General features: G+C 39.4%; 1 protein-coding gene and 1 long non-coding RNA gene across 4 annotated transcripts in view; one reads left to right on the forward strand and one right to left on the reverse strand.

Annotated features, from left to right (window-relative positions):
* Positions 1–307: 307 nt before the first annotated feature.
* On the forward strand, positions 308–2,013 carry LOC122078742 (gibberellin-regulated protein 6-like). The gene is made up of 4 exons (XM_042644852.1): positions 308–519; positions 793–831; positions 956–989; positions 1,552–2,013. The coding sequence occupies exons 1-4, from the start codon at positions 451–453 to the stop codon at positions 1,731–1,733; spliced, it is 324 nt and encodes a 107-aa protein (XP_042500786.1). The 5' UTR covers positions 308–450; the 3' UTR covers positions 1,734–2,013.
* Positions 2,014–5,170: 3,157 nt separating this feature from the next.
* The window catches only part of LOC122078305, a 15,570-nt gene continuing 6,096 nt past the window's right edge, over positions 5,171–14,644 (reverse strand). The window contains exons 2-3 of one of the 3 annotated variants that reach the window (XR_006140032.1): positions 13,554–13,672; positions 5,171–5,940 (exon numbers count right to left, since the gene is read on the reverse strand). This is a non-coding gene — a long non-coding RNA (uncharacterized LOC122078305). Of the gene's footprint in view, positions 6,689–13,553; positions 13,673–14,644 lie in introns of all 3 variants that reach the window. The other 2 variants (XR_006140034.1, XR_006140033.1) reach the window with 2 other exon arrangements.

Here is a 14,644-nt window from a genome sequence, read left to right on the forward strand (position 1 = left end):
TTGGGTACTAGGTGATCCACATTCATGACAATCAACCATCAATAAATGTGGGGTACCATAAAAGGGCAATGAAAACTTTCTCCATTTTTTATGTTTAGATGAGACTTTTGAAACAATGAAAAAGGCATTTTGTACTTTTTCAATACAGGTGTCAATGTTGATTTGAGCAACGATGAGAGACGGTGGTGGACGAAGAGGTGGAGGGGCAATTAGGGGTTTACAGACCAAATATTTAAATAAGGGATAAATAAAGAAATTATGTCCCTGCAGTGACCACTGGCCAGGCCCAAATATATCTATTTATACCCCACAAGGCCACAACCAAAGAAATACAAAGCCAAGCCCCTCAGTCTCAGTCGTCTCTGCACTTGAAAATCCTTGTTCTTGGATTTGGAGCTTCTTTGTCTCTGAGGGGGTTTAATTTGTTTGGTCTTGCTTGTCCAGTGGCCAATGGCGATGGCCAGGTTTATTGCTGTAATGCTTTTGGTGCTCCTTGCCATTTCCATGCTTGAAGCCCAGGTGAGATTTTACCCTCCTAAATTTCCAAAGACTTAGCAATCTTTATTACGGTCACCGGAAGTAGCAGCAGCAGAGGACCGGGGGACAAGAAGTCGGTGTTAGTTTGCACCCAAACACCAACCATGGGTCTATACTTTGTTGCTGCTACTTGCAAGGGCCCAAACCCAACATTCCCAAATCCCAACATTCCCAACCTCTTGGGTTAAAAATGGAGAAGAAAATAAATTTGTTTTCCCTCTCTTCTCACATTGGCTTTGGTTTTCCAAATTGCAGGTATCGGCGGCCAGTGAGATGCAGTACCACTTGGACAGCGTAAGTAATCTTTCTTCTTGTTGTGATTGTTATTGCAGACTAGTATTCCTCTCATTATGTTTGATTATACTGACAATTTCTGTGATGTTTTATGTGAAAATGCATATATATATCTACTTAACAGCGCCGATATGGATCTGGGAGTTTGAAAAGCTACCGTAAGTGAATCTTCCTTTAAATATCACATTTGTTTTAAAAGATAATGGCATGAGATGGGGTGGAGGTGAAAAAAATGGGTGTTGTGTTTGGGTCATTTGGGTCATAAAGGAGATGGGTTGGTCTGGAGTCTGGAGTGAGTCCACCTTGGTCACTCCACTCCAGAAGCCCCTGCCCTGCAGTAGATCGAGGCATTGAGCCCATAACCTTCTGCCTGTATTGACAAAGATATGAAGCATTCATTTCCTTCTGCCTGCCTACCCCTTCCTTCTTCATCTTTTAGTTTTCCATTAACTGTTTAAGACCTGTAATAACCAAAATATACATTGACCTACCAATCACAAATCACAGTTTTGTATGGGACAGGGGTCACAAGGGCACAGAGCCCAAGCCCGTGGTCTCTGTGCCCAAGAAGATGTCACCTCTGCTAAGCCCCAGACTTTACAGTACAAATGAGTTTGACCATTGGTCATAACCCAAATATTATAATTTATTTTTTTACTATTTTGACATGGAAATTAATGAATGGGGTGTATGTATGATGTGTATGGTATGGGAATGCAGAGTGCCCGTCGCAGTGCTCAAGGAGGTGCAGCCAAACGCAGTACCACAAGCCATGTATGTTCTTCTGCCAGAAGTGCTGCAAGAAGTGCCTGTGTGTTCCTCCTGGTTACTATGGCAACAAGGCCGTTTGCCCTTGCTATAACAACTGGAAGACCCAACAGGGTGGCCCTAAATGCCCTTAAAGAGGATCAGGATCAGGATCAGGATCCATACATTCTCATATTCCTACTCCTTTTAGGCATTACCACCACCCATTGTCCCATTGCTAGTTACCCTTTCCCTGTTGTTGTTTTTATGTTTACAAGTAATTTTGGTTTTGGGAATTATATGAGTTACTATTCCGTCGCTCCTTGGAGTTTTTCGAGTCTGTATTTCTCAAGACCCGAAACTGAAATGAGAGCGGCCTACCTATACTCTGTTTCTTATGTTTTGTCTTCGTATGAATAAAATTTCACTTTTCTATTTCTTTCCATCTAACGAAATTTATTGTGTAATTCAAAAGAGAGAAATGTTAATTACTATTTATCACCGCCAAGATTCCAGCTTGCATGCCTTCAGGTACTGCAACTGCTTCCACTATGTCTGAGAATAGGAATTAAAAAAATACATAACGAAGCAGAGAATTCTGGATCGTTACAAAAAGATATAACTGAATCTGTGACAAGTATGAACATAGCCTGCTGAAGACTCAGCTAGGTAGTAGGCTAACCCATCAACCTTCCATATTTTGCCACATTACCAGCTCGGGTGGATCAACTCTACTTTCTTCTTACTTTCTACTTACAGCTCAAGTTTGAGCTGAATCTCACTCACCATAAAATAGAAATAAAATAGGATCTTTCTATTCGTCACTATATAGAATGAAGCAATTCCGTTCACTATTTTTCATTTACCGTTTCAAATTATTTTTCCCTTTCCCTGAGTTTGGTTGAAAGGGTAGTTTTGTCAATTCACTTTAAATAGATCAGTATAAAAATTCCCTCTCTCCCCTCTCCCTCTTCCACTCTAGAGTCTAGACCCTCCATGCCCAGTCTTTTTACCCCTCCGCTACAACTCCTGGAGCACCCCCTCCCCCACTATATTTATCTCCCCCAATTCGCCCATCCCTCTCTCCCCTCTCCCTCTTCGGCTCTAGACCCTCCATGCCCAGTCTTTTTACCCCTCCGCTACAACTCCTGAAGCACCCCCTTCCCCACTATATCTATCTCCCCCAATTCGCCCATCCGTCTCTCCCTCTCCCTCTCCCTCTTCCTCTTCCTCTTCCTCTTCGGCTCTAGACCCTCCATGCCCAGCCTTTTTACCCCTCCACTACAACTCCCAGAGCACCCCCTCCCTCACCGTATCCATCTCCCCCAATTCTATTCCCTCTTTGCAACCTCTTCCTAGTGATTCCACTTTCTACCCCCCAGCCTCTACTCTCTCCCGCGACCCTTTCCCCTCCTTTTGCAACTCTCCACCCCATCTCCACCCTAGCAATTTCTTAGCCATTGCTTCACCAATGAACGTTTTACCTTGCCCTCACCCCACCCTCACCTGCAATAATGGCCCCCAAACCCTTGCAATTTCTGAGCTGTGTCCTACCCTCTAAACCCCACCGAGCCCTTACCATCTTATTGTCATTGATGGTGTCCTTGATCCCTCACACCCGCCCCACCTCCACCACTGTAATTTCCCACCCCACCCTACCCTTTGCTCCCTTGCCCTCCCCCCCCCCAAAACCTCCCTTCTCATCCCCTCATCTCTACCCCCATTGCCCAGCGCCTTCCTGCCCCCTTATGGCCATTTTCTGCCTAAACTGAACAATGTCTGTTACTGATGGAAAAAATCAACATCGATGTGGTGGAAAAATCCAACACTAACTGCTCTCCAATGCTGCCATCCGAACTGATCTTCTAACTCAGTTAATCTTCAATTTCCCTCAATTGCATTGTAATTTTGTGAATGACTTTCAGTTCATTGCCAATCAAGCCAATCTCGGTCTAGTCCTAAAGCTCCCCCAAGATAAGATTAATCAGTTGGAAAATACATATTCCGATCTGGTGAAGTTACCTGAAGATTTCATTGCATTTATGTAGAATTTTGTGTCCACTTGGTTTTTTCTCCATGAAGATACTTGACATTGCCAAATAAAATTATGGTGCGGAGTAAGCTTGTCAGAAATGGGCACCAGAGAAGGTTGATTGGCCTCGATCGATCTGGTTTGTGACAGAGAAGGAACTCAGGCAACAATTCCTCTTTCAAATTTCCCCCTTTTTTAGTTGGGCTTCAAGTTTACAAAGTTACAGGATGTGGGGCAGGAATGCCTGGAGGATTCTAACCTAAGAGTCCCCTTCTTCTACATCATTGTCTCCACTCTCTCCCAATAATGGCGTTTCCAAGGAGGAAGTGGGAAGGGCTGCAAGAGGTGAAACAAGAGAGGGGGGGTAGGATTTTGGTACGGTATGTTTAGTTTGTAAAAATTCCTATACATCTACCCTAAACATAATGAATAACATTAACGAAAATATGGGCAAAATGGTATAGTAAAGTGATCCACTTCACCCTCCATAGTGATGCGGAAGATAACCCAATAAAATAAAAGAAACTATGATTAAAAAAAAAGATAATTTTCTTTCACCATTGTGAAGGTACAAAAAAAAAAAAAAAAAAGAAAGAGAATCTCTTATTTTAAGGGATTTACTTCTGATTTGATTGAGGAATGATATTTCGGAACTTTCTCAATAGGGTTCAAAGTTAGTGCTTACACTCACTCACTCAAGCTCAATATTATAGAAATTCAATCATAGCGTCAAATATCACTCAGGATAAAGGTGCTCTTAGTTTGGATTTGTTTGGTCAATTCGTTTTCGATACAGTTCAAGGTATAAAAGGTAGAAAACAGACCCAAACCCGGTTATTGAAAAGTTCTAATATCTCAAATTGAAACAAATTAAAAATGGTTACGATTAAGTGTTTTTTAAACAATTTTAGTAGTTTTGTAGTAGATTCAAGTTACCAATTTTGAGCCCAACTAAGAAGGAACCTATTTTTGTTGGGTTTGAAACACGACATTTACACTCAAATTGTGACTTGAGAAATAAAAATAGATTAAATCAATTTATACGGTATAAATCCACTACAAAACAATAGTAAGCACATATAGAAAGCTAGGTCTAACTGGTTTTTAATGGGAGTAGTACATGTAATCAGTTTGATAGCATACCAATTGTAATCAGCTTTAATCGGTTCAAAGCTAAACAAAATCTTTTAATAATGATTCCACTTTTTAAAATCAAAATAGAATCCAACAATAAAGAATTAATCAATTTCAATTTAAACGGTTTAATTCGATTTCAGTAAATGATTTTAGTTTGCAATTGACACCCTTAAGCCTGGTTGACAAAAAACTTGCACAACTCTGGAGCTAATGAAAAAGCATGGAAAAATCAGCAATATAAGGTGGGCTAGGCAATTGAATTAAGGCCTCAAATTTGACATTCGATCATACATGGTGTCCTCATTCACTTCTTCAGATTTATCCTATTGCCATGCCATGTAGCGTGAGTATGGGTCAAGAAGTTGCAATCCCATCCACTTGGCCAGACTTAATATCAGTTTCTCTGCCAAAGACAAATAGGGGTAACATAAAATTTTGCACTTCAGAATTTGCATCATTACAGTGAGGGCTGTAAGTTCTACAATGGTTTTAAACCCCCAAAGTTAACAGAGCACAGGCAACCGTGGCTGCTAATAAGAAGGCAAACAACTTGAAGGTACTGCAACATCTACATCGTAAAAGATAGAAGTAAGGATCGGCTGCTCATACAATCACCTGATCATACATATCAGCCTCCAACACCTGTCCCTTTTGCTTCCAAATACACCCTTCCTCATCCTTGTAATGACAGAAAGTGGAACTGGTGTTGGATGTTAAGTTGTGCCAAAAGATAAGAGGTGGTGCCAAGAACTTTGCTGCAGTTAATATGGATTAAACAATGCGGCTGCTCTTGTCTGATGAAGACTGATTTCATGACACATGGTTCTAGGGGTACACCTAAGGCCGATTGCAGACTCAAACTTTGGATCAAAATGAACCAGGCCAGGTTTTGGCTCAATTCAATTCCCCGACCACGGCCTGGCCCACTTGCGCCCCTACCTGGTTCCACTGGTTCCAACCAATGGTAGCATGCATATGACAAGGAGACGATGGTTGTAGGAGGCTAATGGTAGAGTTGAGGCAAAGAGTACCTCGGACATGTTTGCTGGAAACAAAATGGATGTGACTTAATACTGTTCTAGTGACAATGATGACCATGGCCAATGCACTCAAACACAATAAGGGTGTAAAACAGAAAATATTAAACATCTAATTATCTAAATAAAATGATTAGGCAAGTGAGCAGATGCCACCTGCGGGAGAGGAAATCACAGAAAGATCAGTTCCATTCGAGAAAATGGGTTAGACATATAGAACCGAGTCCGAGTCTAATGAGGTTTTAACTAAACAATACAGAAATTGGACACAATATATGATATCAATATATGCATCATCAATTCTACAAACTATTCTCCAACAGAGGCACATTACGGTTCATCCAAATACCAAACATTGCTCCAATAACTGAAGAATTCTCTGAAGCTAAGCCCATGCCCAATCATGAGATTTGTCTTTCACTTTCAGGCAAAAGGCAATCACTATGGCATTAATGATCGGTTAGTCTCGCTTAAGACCCTACAGTCATAAAATTCACACCGGTGGAAGCTTAGGTAAATGACCAATCATATCAGTATATCACATATCAGAATATTAGTTGCACTATAGGTGATGCTATGAATCAGGTTATGCCAGAGTATTTGGTTGTGATTTTGACTACTCATATCAGGCAATCGGTAGCAGACAAAACTGGGCTCCATAGTTTTTTATGGCTGGGATTTTTACTTACAAACTCCAATTCATTTAAGTTCTCAGTAACCAGTACTAACACCAGTAATACTGCAATTGCATGATCTTTGGGTGCCACATTGCGCCTTCTTCACTCTATTGAAATATAGAATGTTTAACAAAAAACAAGAAAATGGAAAATGACCTCACTGTGGCAGACCCTTAAGGATATTTCTCCATCTTTTACCCCAAAATGAAGTCAGTATGTAGATAGCCCTATGGCAGAAAAGTACCATCAGATGTTAGGCTCTTAATGTAGCAGTAGATTACAAGTAACTAACTCCGCAGTTTATAACCCCAAACAATACAAATAGGAGTAAAAAACAAAGAAATAATACCATCAAAGAAATCCCCAAGGATACAATACCCATATAGGAGCAAAACCAACCCAAAACCTAACCTGATAGGAGAGAGAAAAACCTGTTATAGAGCTGGAGAGAGAGAGGTGCGGCCAGGGTTGTAGGAGTCCGATTGAGTTGCACTCTTGGGCATAGATAGTCCTTAAGGAGGGTACAAAAACCCCCAAAGTTGAGAGGATTCTGACGGCTGGTTGTGAAGTTACAAGCTTTCTTGATTTTGACCTAAGAGAGAAACTTGAGAAGAACCTTCAATAGCAGCAGCTGAATGCTTCCAACAGTGACTAGGTAAGGATCGTGGGACCCTTATGAGGCCTGGAATACCCTGATTGAAGACCTGGATGAACACAGTACAGAAGAGACAGAGAGAGAGAGAGATCGATCTCTCTCCTATTCCCACTAGGATTGCTGATCGGTTCTGATTTCTGCAGCCTTTTATCAGAATCTAAATTATATCTTTCGAATGTTACAGCAAATAAAATAAAAAAGAAGAATAAAATAGATGGGGGGTTGAGAAGGGTGAAAGAGATTAAAGGAAGTGGCTATCTCAGCCTGGCTTCTCACCCACAGCTATCTCAGCTGCTCTAAGCATTTAGTTGCAAACTTTCTTTCATTCAAATCTGTTCCAATAATGGTACATATGCCTCTCTATTTATAAAGGGGAAGTTTACAATCATACTAATACTATGAGCTGGTTTTCCAATAGGACTAGACACTCCTACTACAACTAGGAGCTAGTTTCCCAATAGGACTCGACACTCCTACTACAACTAGGAATTCAAAATAGGACTAGGACTTGACTTTATGACTCCAACATGGAGTAGGACTAACTAACTAATAGTCCATATAAGACTTTACAACCAACTAATGGCCTAATGGGCCTTCATTGAATTAAATAGCAACTAATTAAACTAATAAATAAAATCTCGTTTTCTTAGCTTCTACCCATATTTTAGGCCCATTAAAGTGGCCCATTTCAAAGAAAATCCATGGGATCAAAGGCCCAACACATACATAACACGACCCAAAGCTTATTTGTAATAAAATAAGCCCAAGTGACTTATCTACATCAACTCGCCCACTCTTAGAAACAATTCATCCTCGAATTTTGTAAAGTGTGAGGGTGATTATATCATGGTGCACGTCCCTCTTCAAGCCAAAGAAAAATTCAGGTAGCTCTTTGATAATAAAGATGTAGTCTAGAATGTGAGGAGCTCGATCTTCAAGATACTTTAATGGGATGACGAACTCCACATGCTCAACTTCAACATCTTTGGATGTATCCATAGGGTCATCTACATATGCACCTTTGATCTCTTCTAACTAAAGCTCTTTTGGTTCATCTACCTGGTGATTCCTAATCGGTTCCATTGATGGTTCAAACACAACTTCATTCTTGAACTCCTTAGGATCTTCCTCTTGGCTGTTCACAATCATCACAGTTGTTGTAGTGTCAAGTTCCCTAGTCTCAACCTCATTGTCCATTGTGGCAACCTTATTGCTTTCTACTTCTCCCACATGAGTCTCGTTGATGGGAATATCAATGACTAGTTCTTCCTCAACAATACAAATAGGAGTAAAAAACAAAGAAATAATACCATCAAAGAAATCCCCAAGGATACAATACCCATATAGGAGCAAAACCAACCCAAAACCTAACCCGATAGGAGAGAAAGACCTGTTATAGAGCTAAAGAGAGAGAGGTGCGGCCAGGGCTGTAGGAGTCTGATTGAGTTGCACTCTTGGGCGTAGATAGTCCCTAGGAAGGGTACAAAAACCCCCAAAGTTGAGAGGATTCTGACGGCTGGTTGTGAAGTAATAAGCTTTCTTGATTTTTTGACCTAGGAGAGAAAATTGAGAAGAACCTTCAAGTAACAGCAGCTGAATGCTTCCAACAGTGACTAGGTAAGGATCGTGGGACCCTTATGAGGCTTGGAATACCCTGATTGAAGATCTGGATTAACACAGTACAGAAGAGAGAAAGAGAGGAGATCGATCTCTCTCCTATTCCCACTAGGATTGCTGATCGTTCTGATTTCTGCAGCCTTTTATCAAAATCTGAATTATATCTTTTGAATGTTACAGCAGATAAAATAACAAAGAATAATAAAATAGATGGGGGGTTGAGAAGGGTGAAAGAGATTAAAGGAAATGGCTATCTCAGCCTGGGCTTCTCACCCACAGCTATCTCAGCTGCTCTAAGCATTTAGTTGCAAACTTTCTTTCATTCAAATCTGTTCCAATAATGGTACATATGCCTCTCTATTTATAGAGGGGAAGTTTACAATCATACTAATACTAGGAGCTAGCTTCCCAATAGGACTACACTCCTACTACAACTAGGAGCTAGTTTCCCAATAGGACTCGACACTCCTATTACAACTAGGGATTCAAAATAGGACTAGGACTTGACTTTATGACTCCAACATGGAGTAGGACTAACTAACTAATAGTCCATATAAGACTTTACAACCAACTAATGGCCTAATGGGCCTTTATTGAATTAAATAGCAACTAATTAAACTAATAAATAAAATCTCGTTTTCTTAGCTTCTACCCATATTTTAGGCCCATTAAAGTGGCTTATTTCAAAGAAAATCCATGGGATCAAAGGCCCAACACATACATAACACAACCCAAGGCTTATTTGCAATAAAATAAGCCCAAGTGACTTATCTACATCAGCTCTCTTTGGTTTGATTTATATTTGTATTTACTACTTATTTTTGAGAAATCATTTGTGATAATAAATTATGGACCACAAATAATAATCGTTTGGTTGCCATTTATATAATAGATTGCATAATGAAAAATAAGTTTGGTATATGTTTATTTGTAGAATAAATTCTCTATTTTTTATTTCTCTTGTTCTCACAGTAATTTTATCAAACATGTGGACTGTGTACAGTACTACAGTGGTGAGTGGGAGTTCGATGGGATTAAAGCCAGGATTTCATTGTTGATTTGTTGTTGTTCTCTTCCTCCCAAGTCCCCTTGTAATCTAATCTGAAGTCTGAGCTGCTACCATCAAAGAATTTGATTTTGCTTTTAACAAAGTTTGGTTAATAATTTAATATAAGAAAGAGAAACTCCAATGTCAATGAAAATGGCTACGACGGAGTTGTTGGAGGAAGAGGAGGAAGGGAAGCTGATGGGAGGGAACCACCAGTTGTTGGTGGACAACGACCTCCGTGAGATGGCCAAGAAGGCCGTTTGGAACATCAGCTCTAGCAAACCCGGCAACGGCGTCCAGTGCCTCCGTGATGATAACCTTGATACCTTATGGCAGTTGCGTTCCCTACCCTCCCCCCTTTTCTCTCTCTTGCTCTGTCGTTGTCGATGATCCACTAGTTTTCTTCTCCTACTGATATTCTTCGTCTAGTTTTCTCATTCTACTTTCTTCCATTCTCTAACTTGAGTCGTGTGCAGCTGTGCACATACCAGACCTTGCAATCGCTCACAGCCCCCATGGAACTCAGGTGAATGGGGAGAGAGATTTTCATTCAAAAATCTAAGATTAGTTGAAGTTACTAATTTACCCTTAGTTTTGAAGCAATTACAACACGTGCTCTTTAAAAGTAGCGCACAAATCAAAAAAATGATTTGTGGCCATATATCACAAATCGGTCTCCAGTGATTTGTGATTTATTTTAACTTATAATAAATAAAAATAGGTATCATAAATCATACCAAATACCAATAAAAAATAAAAATAATCAGATAAATACAAATATAAATCAAACCAAAGAGAGCCTTAGCACTCAAATTTCTGTTTTTGTAGCAGGCAAGGTGCTTATGGCTCTCTTCCAGCTCTTTTTTCCAACTTCTCAATGAACTGGCTTGTGCTTTCAAAGCATCGCCTTGGTCGCCGCCTGCCTACGTGACTTGGTTCATGCGAGAAATGACAATAAATCTCGTTGTTAATTTAATAAAGTGAATATAGGTGTTCGTTGTTCATTGAGGCTTAGTGGTGTCACATTGCGTCCAGGCCCCCACCAAGGCCTTGGGTCGCCTAGATTCCATGACAAATATGTTTCAAGGGACTGTTTGAACTTGTACTTTTCCAAGGCCTGCAATTTATTGAAAAGAGACACAAGAAACATCAATGCATATTGAGGCTACTACAACCATCAGTTATTCCGATAAAGGTCTCGTTAGAATTCTGATTGACCTGATTCTTTCCACAATAGTTAAAAGACTCAAAAACCTACTTTTCCATGAGGATACTTTCAACCCAGGTCTTGTGTAAGATATCCGAAAATGGTCTTGAACAGGAAGGTTCTGAAGTAATGGTTTAATCACTTCAGATTATAAATTTTGTAATTGTAGCAGTGAGGTGTTTTGCCAAGTGGACTTGGAGTAATAACCCCACTCCTATGTAGGAATCTTGTTTCTAAAAGTGGTACTGGGAACTTGGGGAGTGTGGCTTGATAAGGAAAAGTAAGGGTGACTAGATTATACACGATCAATGGATGATGTATATGAAAAATATGTACTGAATTGATGTACTAGCATGCTATCAGTAACAAAATGACTTGTATGTCTAAGGTTGAGATGCGCACACTTACCTATCCATTTCGGTGTTCAACAAATACCCAGATTGGCTGGCAATCTATCCATTTTCTCCTATCCTTGAACACTTGTGTTAGGTAATATGGATTACTATATGGAATTTTCCTACTGCATTTTTACAAGTTTTCCAACATTAAATTGAGTACCCTGGTTTGTACCCAAAAAAAAAAAAAATGAGTACCTGGTTTCTAGAAGTGAAGAAATCTAGTAAAGCTTCAATTCTATCAATTTCTTTCACATATCTTTATTGTTTACTGTTATTGGCCACTAGGAAAACTATGCAACAACCAGATCTGTTTGCTTCTGCCATTTTTCAAATCCTGTAGTCTTAATTTCCATTACGAGTCATAAACCCCAATTTCCCAACCCTCAAAGCCTTCTCTGTGGTAGCTGGCTATTAGAGAAGACCTGCTAGATTGCTGCTTTTCGAATCCTATATCCTTTATTTCTAATCTTTGCAAGGAACCCTAATTTATCAACCCTAAAGCTTAAAAGCCTTCTCTATGGCAGCTAACCAAGGGAGAAACCTTTTTAAATTGCTTCAAAACCCAGTTGTGTTGAAATGGTCAGAGAAGAAACTCTAAAGTCCTATTGAGGCTAACCTACATCCTGGTCAAACCTAGTGTCTCCAATCAAAATCCTAACCTAAAACCCTCATAGTTTCTCAATACAAGAATCAAATATTCAATCTTTTTCATAATCAACTGACCTCAAACCCACTATTTTTATTACAAACCTAAATTCTAACACCTATCACTTTAGACTCTAGACTTAATTTCTAGAGAATTTCATGCTATCCATTAAGATCTGAATGTTAGATAGAGATAAGAAATAGGAATCTCTGGGATTTATTTGGGATTTCATAAGAAGTCCTAAACTAAGTATGCCTACGGAAGCCTATGTAAATTATTCCTTTAGACATACAATTTGAGGGAGACGGTTCCTAAGTGAACCAGCACGGGAACCAATGGAAGCACACACAGAAGCATCAATAGCAGCAGAATATCCGGTTTTCATGGGGGCGGGCCGGCCGTTTCGCCCCTTCCTGTGTTTGGGTGAGTGGGTGTAGAGTATAGTTGTCAAGGCGTCGCCAAGGCGTCCAGGCGGTTTGCCTGGGGCCTAGGTGACAGCCGCCTTGTTGCACTGCATGTTGCCTTCTGTTTCGGCACTTATTTATGCCAAATATCATTCAAGTAAATGTTTTTAATATTTGTTATTTTATTTACTTAAGATATTATTCATAAATAAGCAAATACCCCCTATTTGAATCCAATAAAAATAGTTTAAAAATCAAATTTCAAAAGGATAAAAAGTCAACCCCCCAGTCCAAGAACAAAAACTGGATTTTGGTTATAGGGACGATTTTCAACTTTTAAATGCTAGGGTTTTTCTCAATTATGAAAATTTTATAAATTCTATCATGTTAAAACATTGCTAAAAACCAAAAGTCCGGTAAAAAAATATTTTGTTTTGATATTCATAAAATTATTTTCATTCAGGCAATTTTAACAGTATTCGCGCACTTAAAAATAAGTTTGACTGAAGCATAACTTTGTCATTGCAACTCAGATTTAAGTAATCTTAGACTTGTTAGAAAGCTGGTTTTATATTATAACTAATACAAAAAGTCTCATGTAAAAATAAAATCATTTGACCAGTCAAACTTATTATAAAATAAGAGCATTTCTCTAAATATTGATTTTTTATAACTTAATATGACTTAATGTTAATTTTTTATGGTTTGATGTGGCTAAATGTTGATTTTTAATGACTTGATGTGGCTTAATCTTGATTTTTTATGATACAAGGTATATATAACTTACTAAATAATGTTAGAAAATAGGAAAAATAAAAAATAACACTTGTTCGCCTAGTTCGCCTTAAGGCGGGCGCCTTCTCGCCTAAGCGCTTAGACAACCCTCCACCGCCTTGGTTCGCCTTGGCGCCGTGACAACTATGGTGTAGAGGCCACACTGCCTTCTAGGCTTCTTTTCCCATAATTTGAAGTAAGGCATTTTCAGCATCTTCGATAGTACCAAGCTACCTCAAACAGTCATTCTAAGTAATGTAAGACATATCAACAACTTTCCTCAAAAAATGGTTTAATCAATCAACATTTTGCTAACCAAACTGTGAAGGTGAGAAAAGTTTACCTCGTGGAAAGAGGGAGATTGAATTCAGTGCCTTGGTATAGAGGAAGGAATTTTGGAGAGAACAAAGCCTCTTACTATTGATGAATTGGACCACAAATACCATGCATTCGGTTTCAGAACTGATATACCAGTCAATGTGCACATGTTACAGAACCAAGAAATTGATCACTAAATAATGTTATTGCAAACGCATAAGCACATGAATGCCTAAGAATAATCTCAAAATATGGTAATTTCTATAAATCAAGGCACGATAATGAACATATATGGTCTTCATTGATGCAAATGTTTACATAAGCTCTAAAGGGAAAAGAAAAGAACGGTCCCTGGTTGTGCGGCCCCTGTGCCAATGCGGGAGGCAATGAGGGGGCATAATGCAGATAAAGCTGCACTTACCTGGTTGGACCAGCATGACCGGATTTGAAAGCCAAGAGCCAAGAAGAACCGGTCCAACCCAAGTTTTTGATCCAACAAGAGTTGGAAGTAGTTTAGTTTAATATTATGTCTTTTATTTTATCATGTTTATTTTTGGATAGAATACGTAGGAGATAGAGAAGTAGGAGTCTGTTTCAGTTTTAGAGTCTAAGTAGGAGTCTTGTTATTTTCTCTTTAAATACTTGCATATACTCAATGTTGGGGACAGAGTGAATTTATTTGAATTAGTTGAAATTGTGTTCTGTGTGACCCCTTTCCTCCTGCTATTCTGGTTTTTTCTTCTTCCCTAAGGCCCCCCATCAACTTGGTATCAGAGCCTAAGGATCCCCATTCCCTTTCTTCCTTCCATCCCTTTCTTCCCTTTCAATTCTCTGTGTTGGTTCCTACCGTGACTGAGAATAGGCAAAAAAAAAAAAAAAATCGCTCACACACCCCATCCCTTCGATTCTACTGAAACCCACAAAGCAACCCCTCCGGCCTTTATTTTTCTTTCCCCTTCGATCAAAACCCTTCTTCTAGGGTTCCAGATTGTGGAAAAGAAAAAGGGTAGTGCAGCAAAGAGAAAGAAGGACAGAAGCAGAAAGGAGATAAAGAGAATGCAGGAAAGAAGAAGAAAGGAGACAAGACGAGAAGAAGCAGCTAGAGCAAGCAGAATC

Source organism: Macadamia integrifolia, chromosome 5 (assembly GCF_013358625.1).
Source record: "Macadamia integrifolia cultivar HAES 741 chromosome 5, SCU_Mint_v3, whole genome shotgun sequence".
Classification (NCBI taxonomy): Eukaryota; Viridiplantae; Streptophyta; class Magnoliopsida; order Proteales; family Proteaceae; genus Macadamia; species Macadamia integrifolia.

What these genes read in the sequence shown, in the direction of transcription:
- LOC122078742 (XM_042644852.1), top strand. Translation starts at nt 451, where the DNA reads ATGGCGATGGCCAGGTTTATTGCTGTAATGCTTTTGGTGCTCCTTGCC. An exon ending in TTTCCATGCTTGAAGCCCAG is followed by an intron (nt 520 to 792) that starts GTGAGATTTTAC and finishes TCCAAATTGCAG; the next exon opens with GTATCGGCGGCCAGTGAGAT. An exon ending in TGGGAGTTTGAAAAGCTACC is followed by an intron (nt 990 to 1,551) that starts GTAAGTGAATCT and finishes ATGGGAATGCAG; the next exon opens with AGTGCCCGTCGCAGTGCTCA.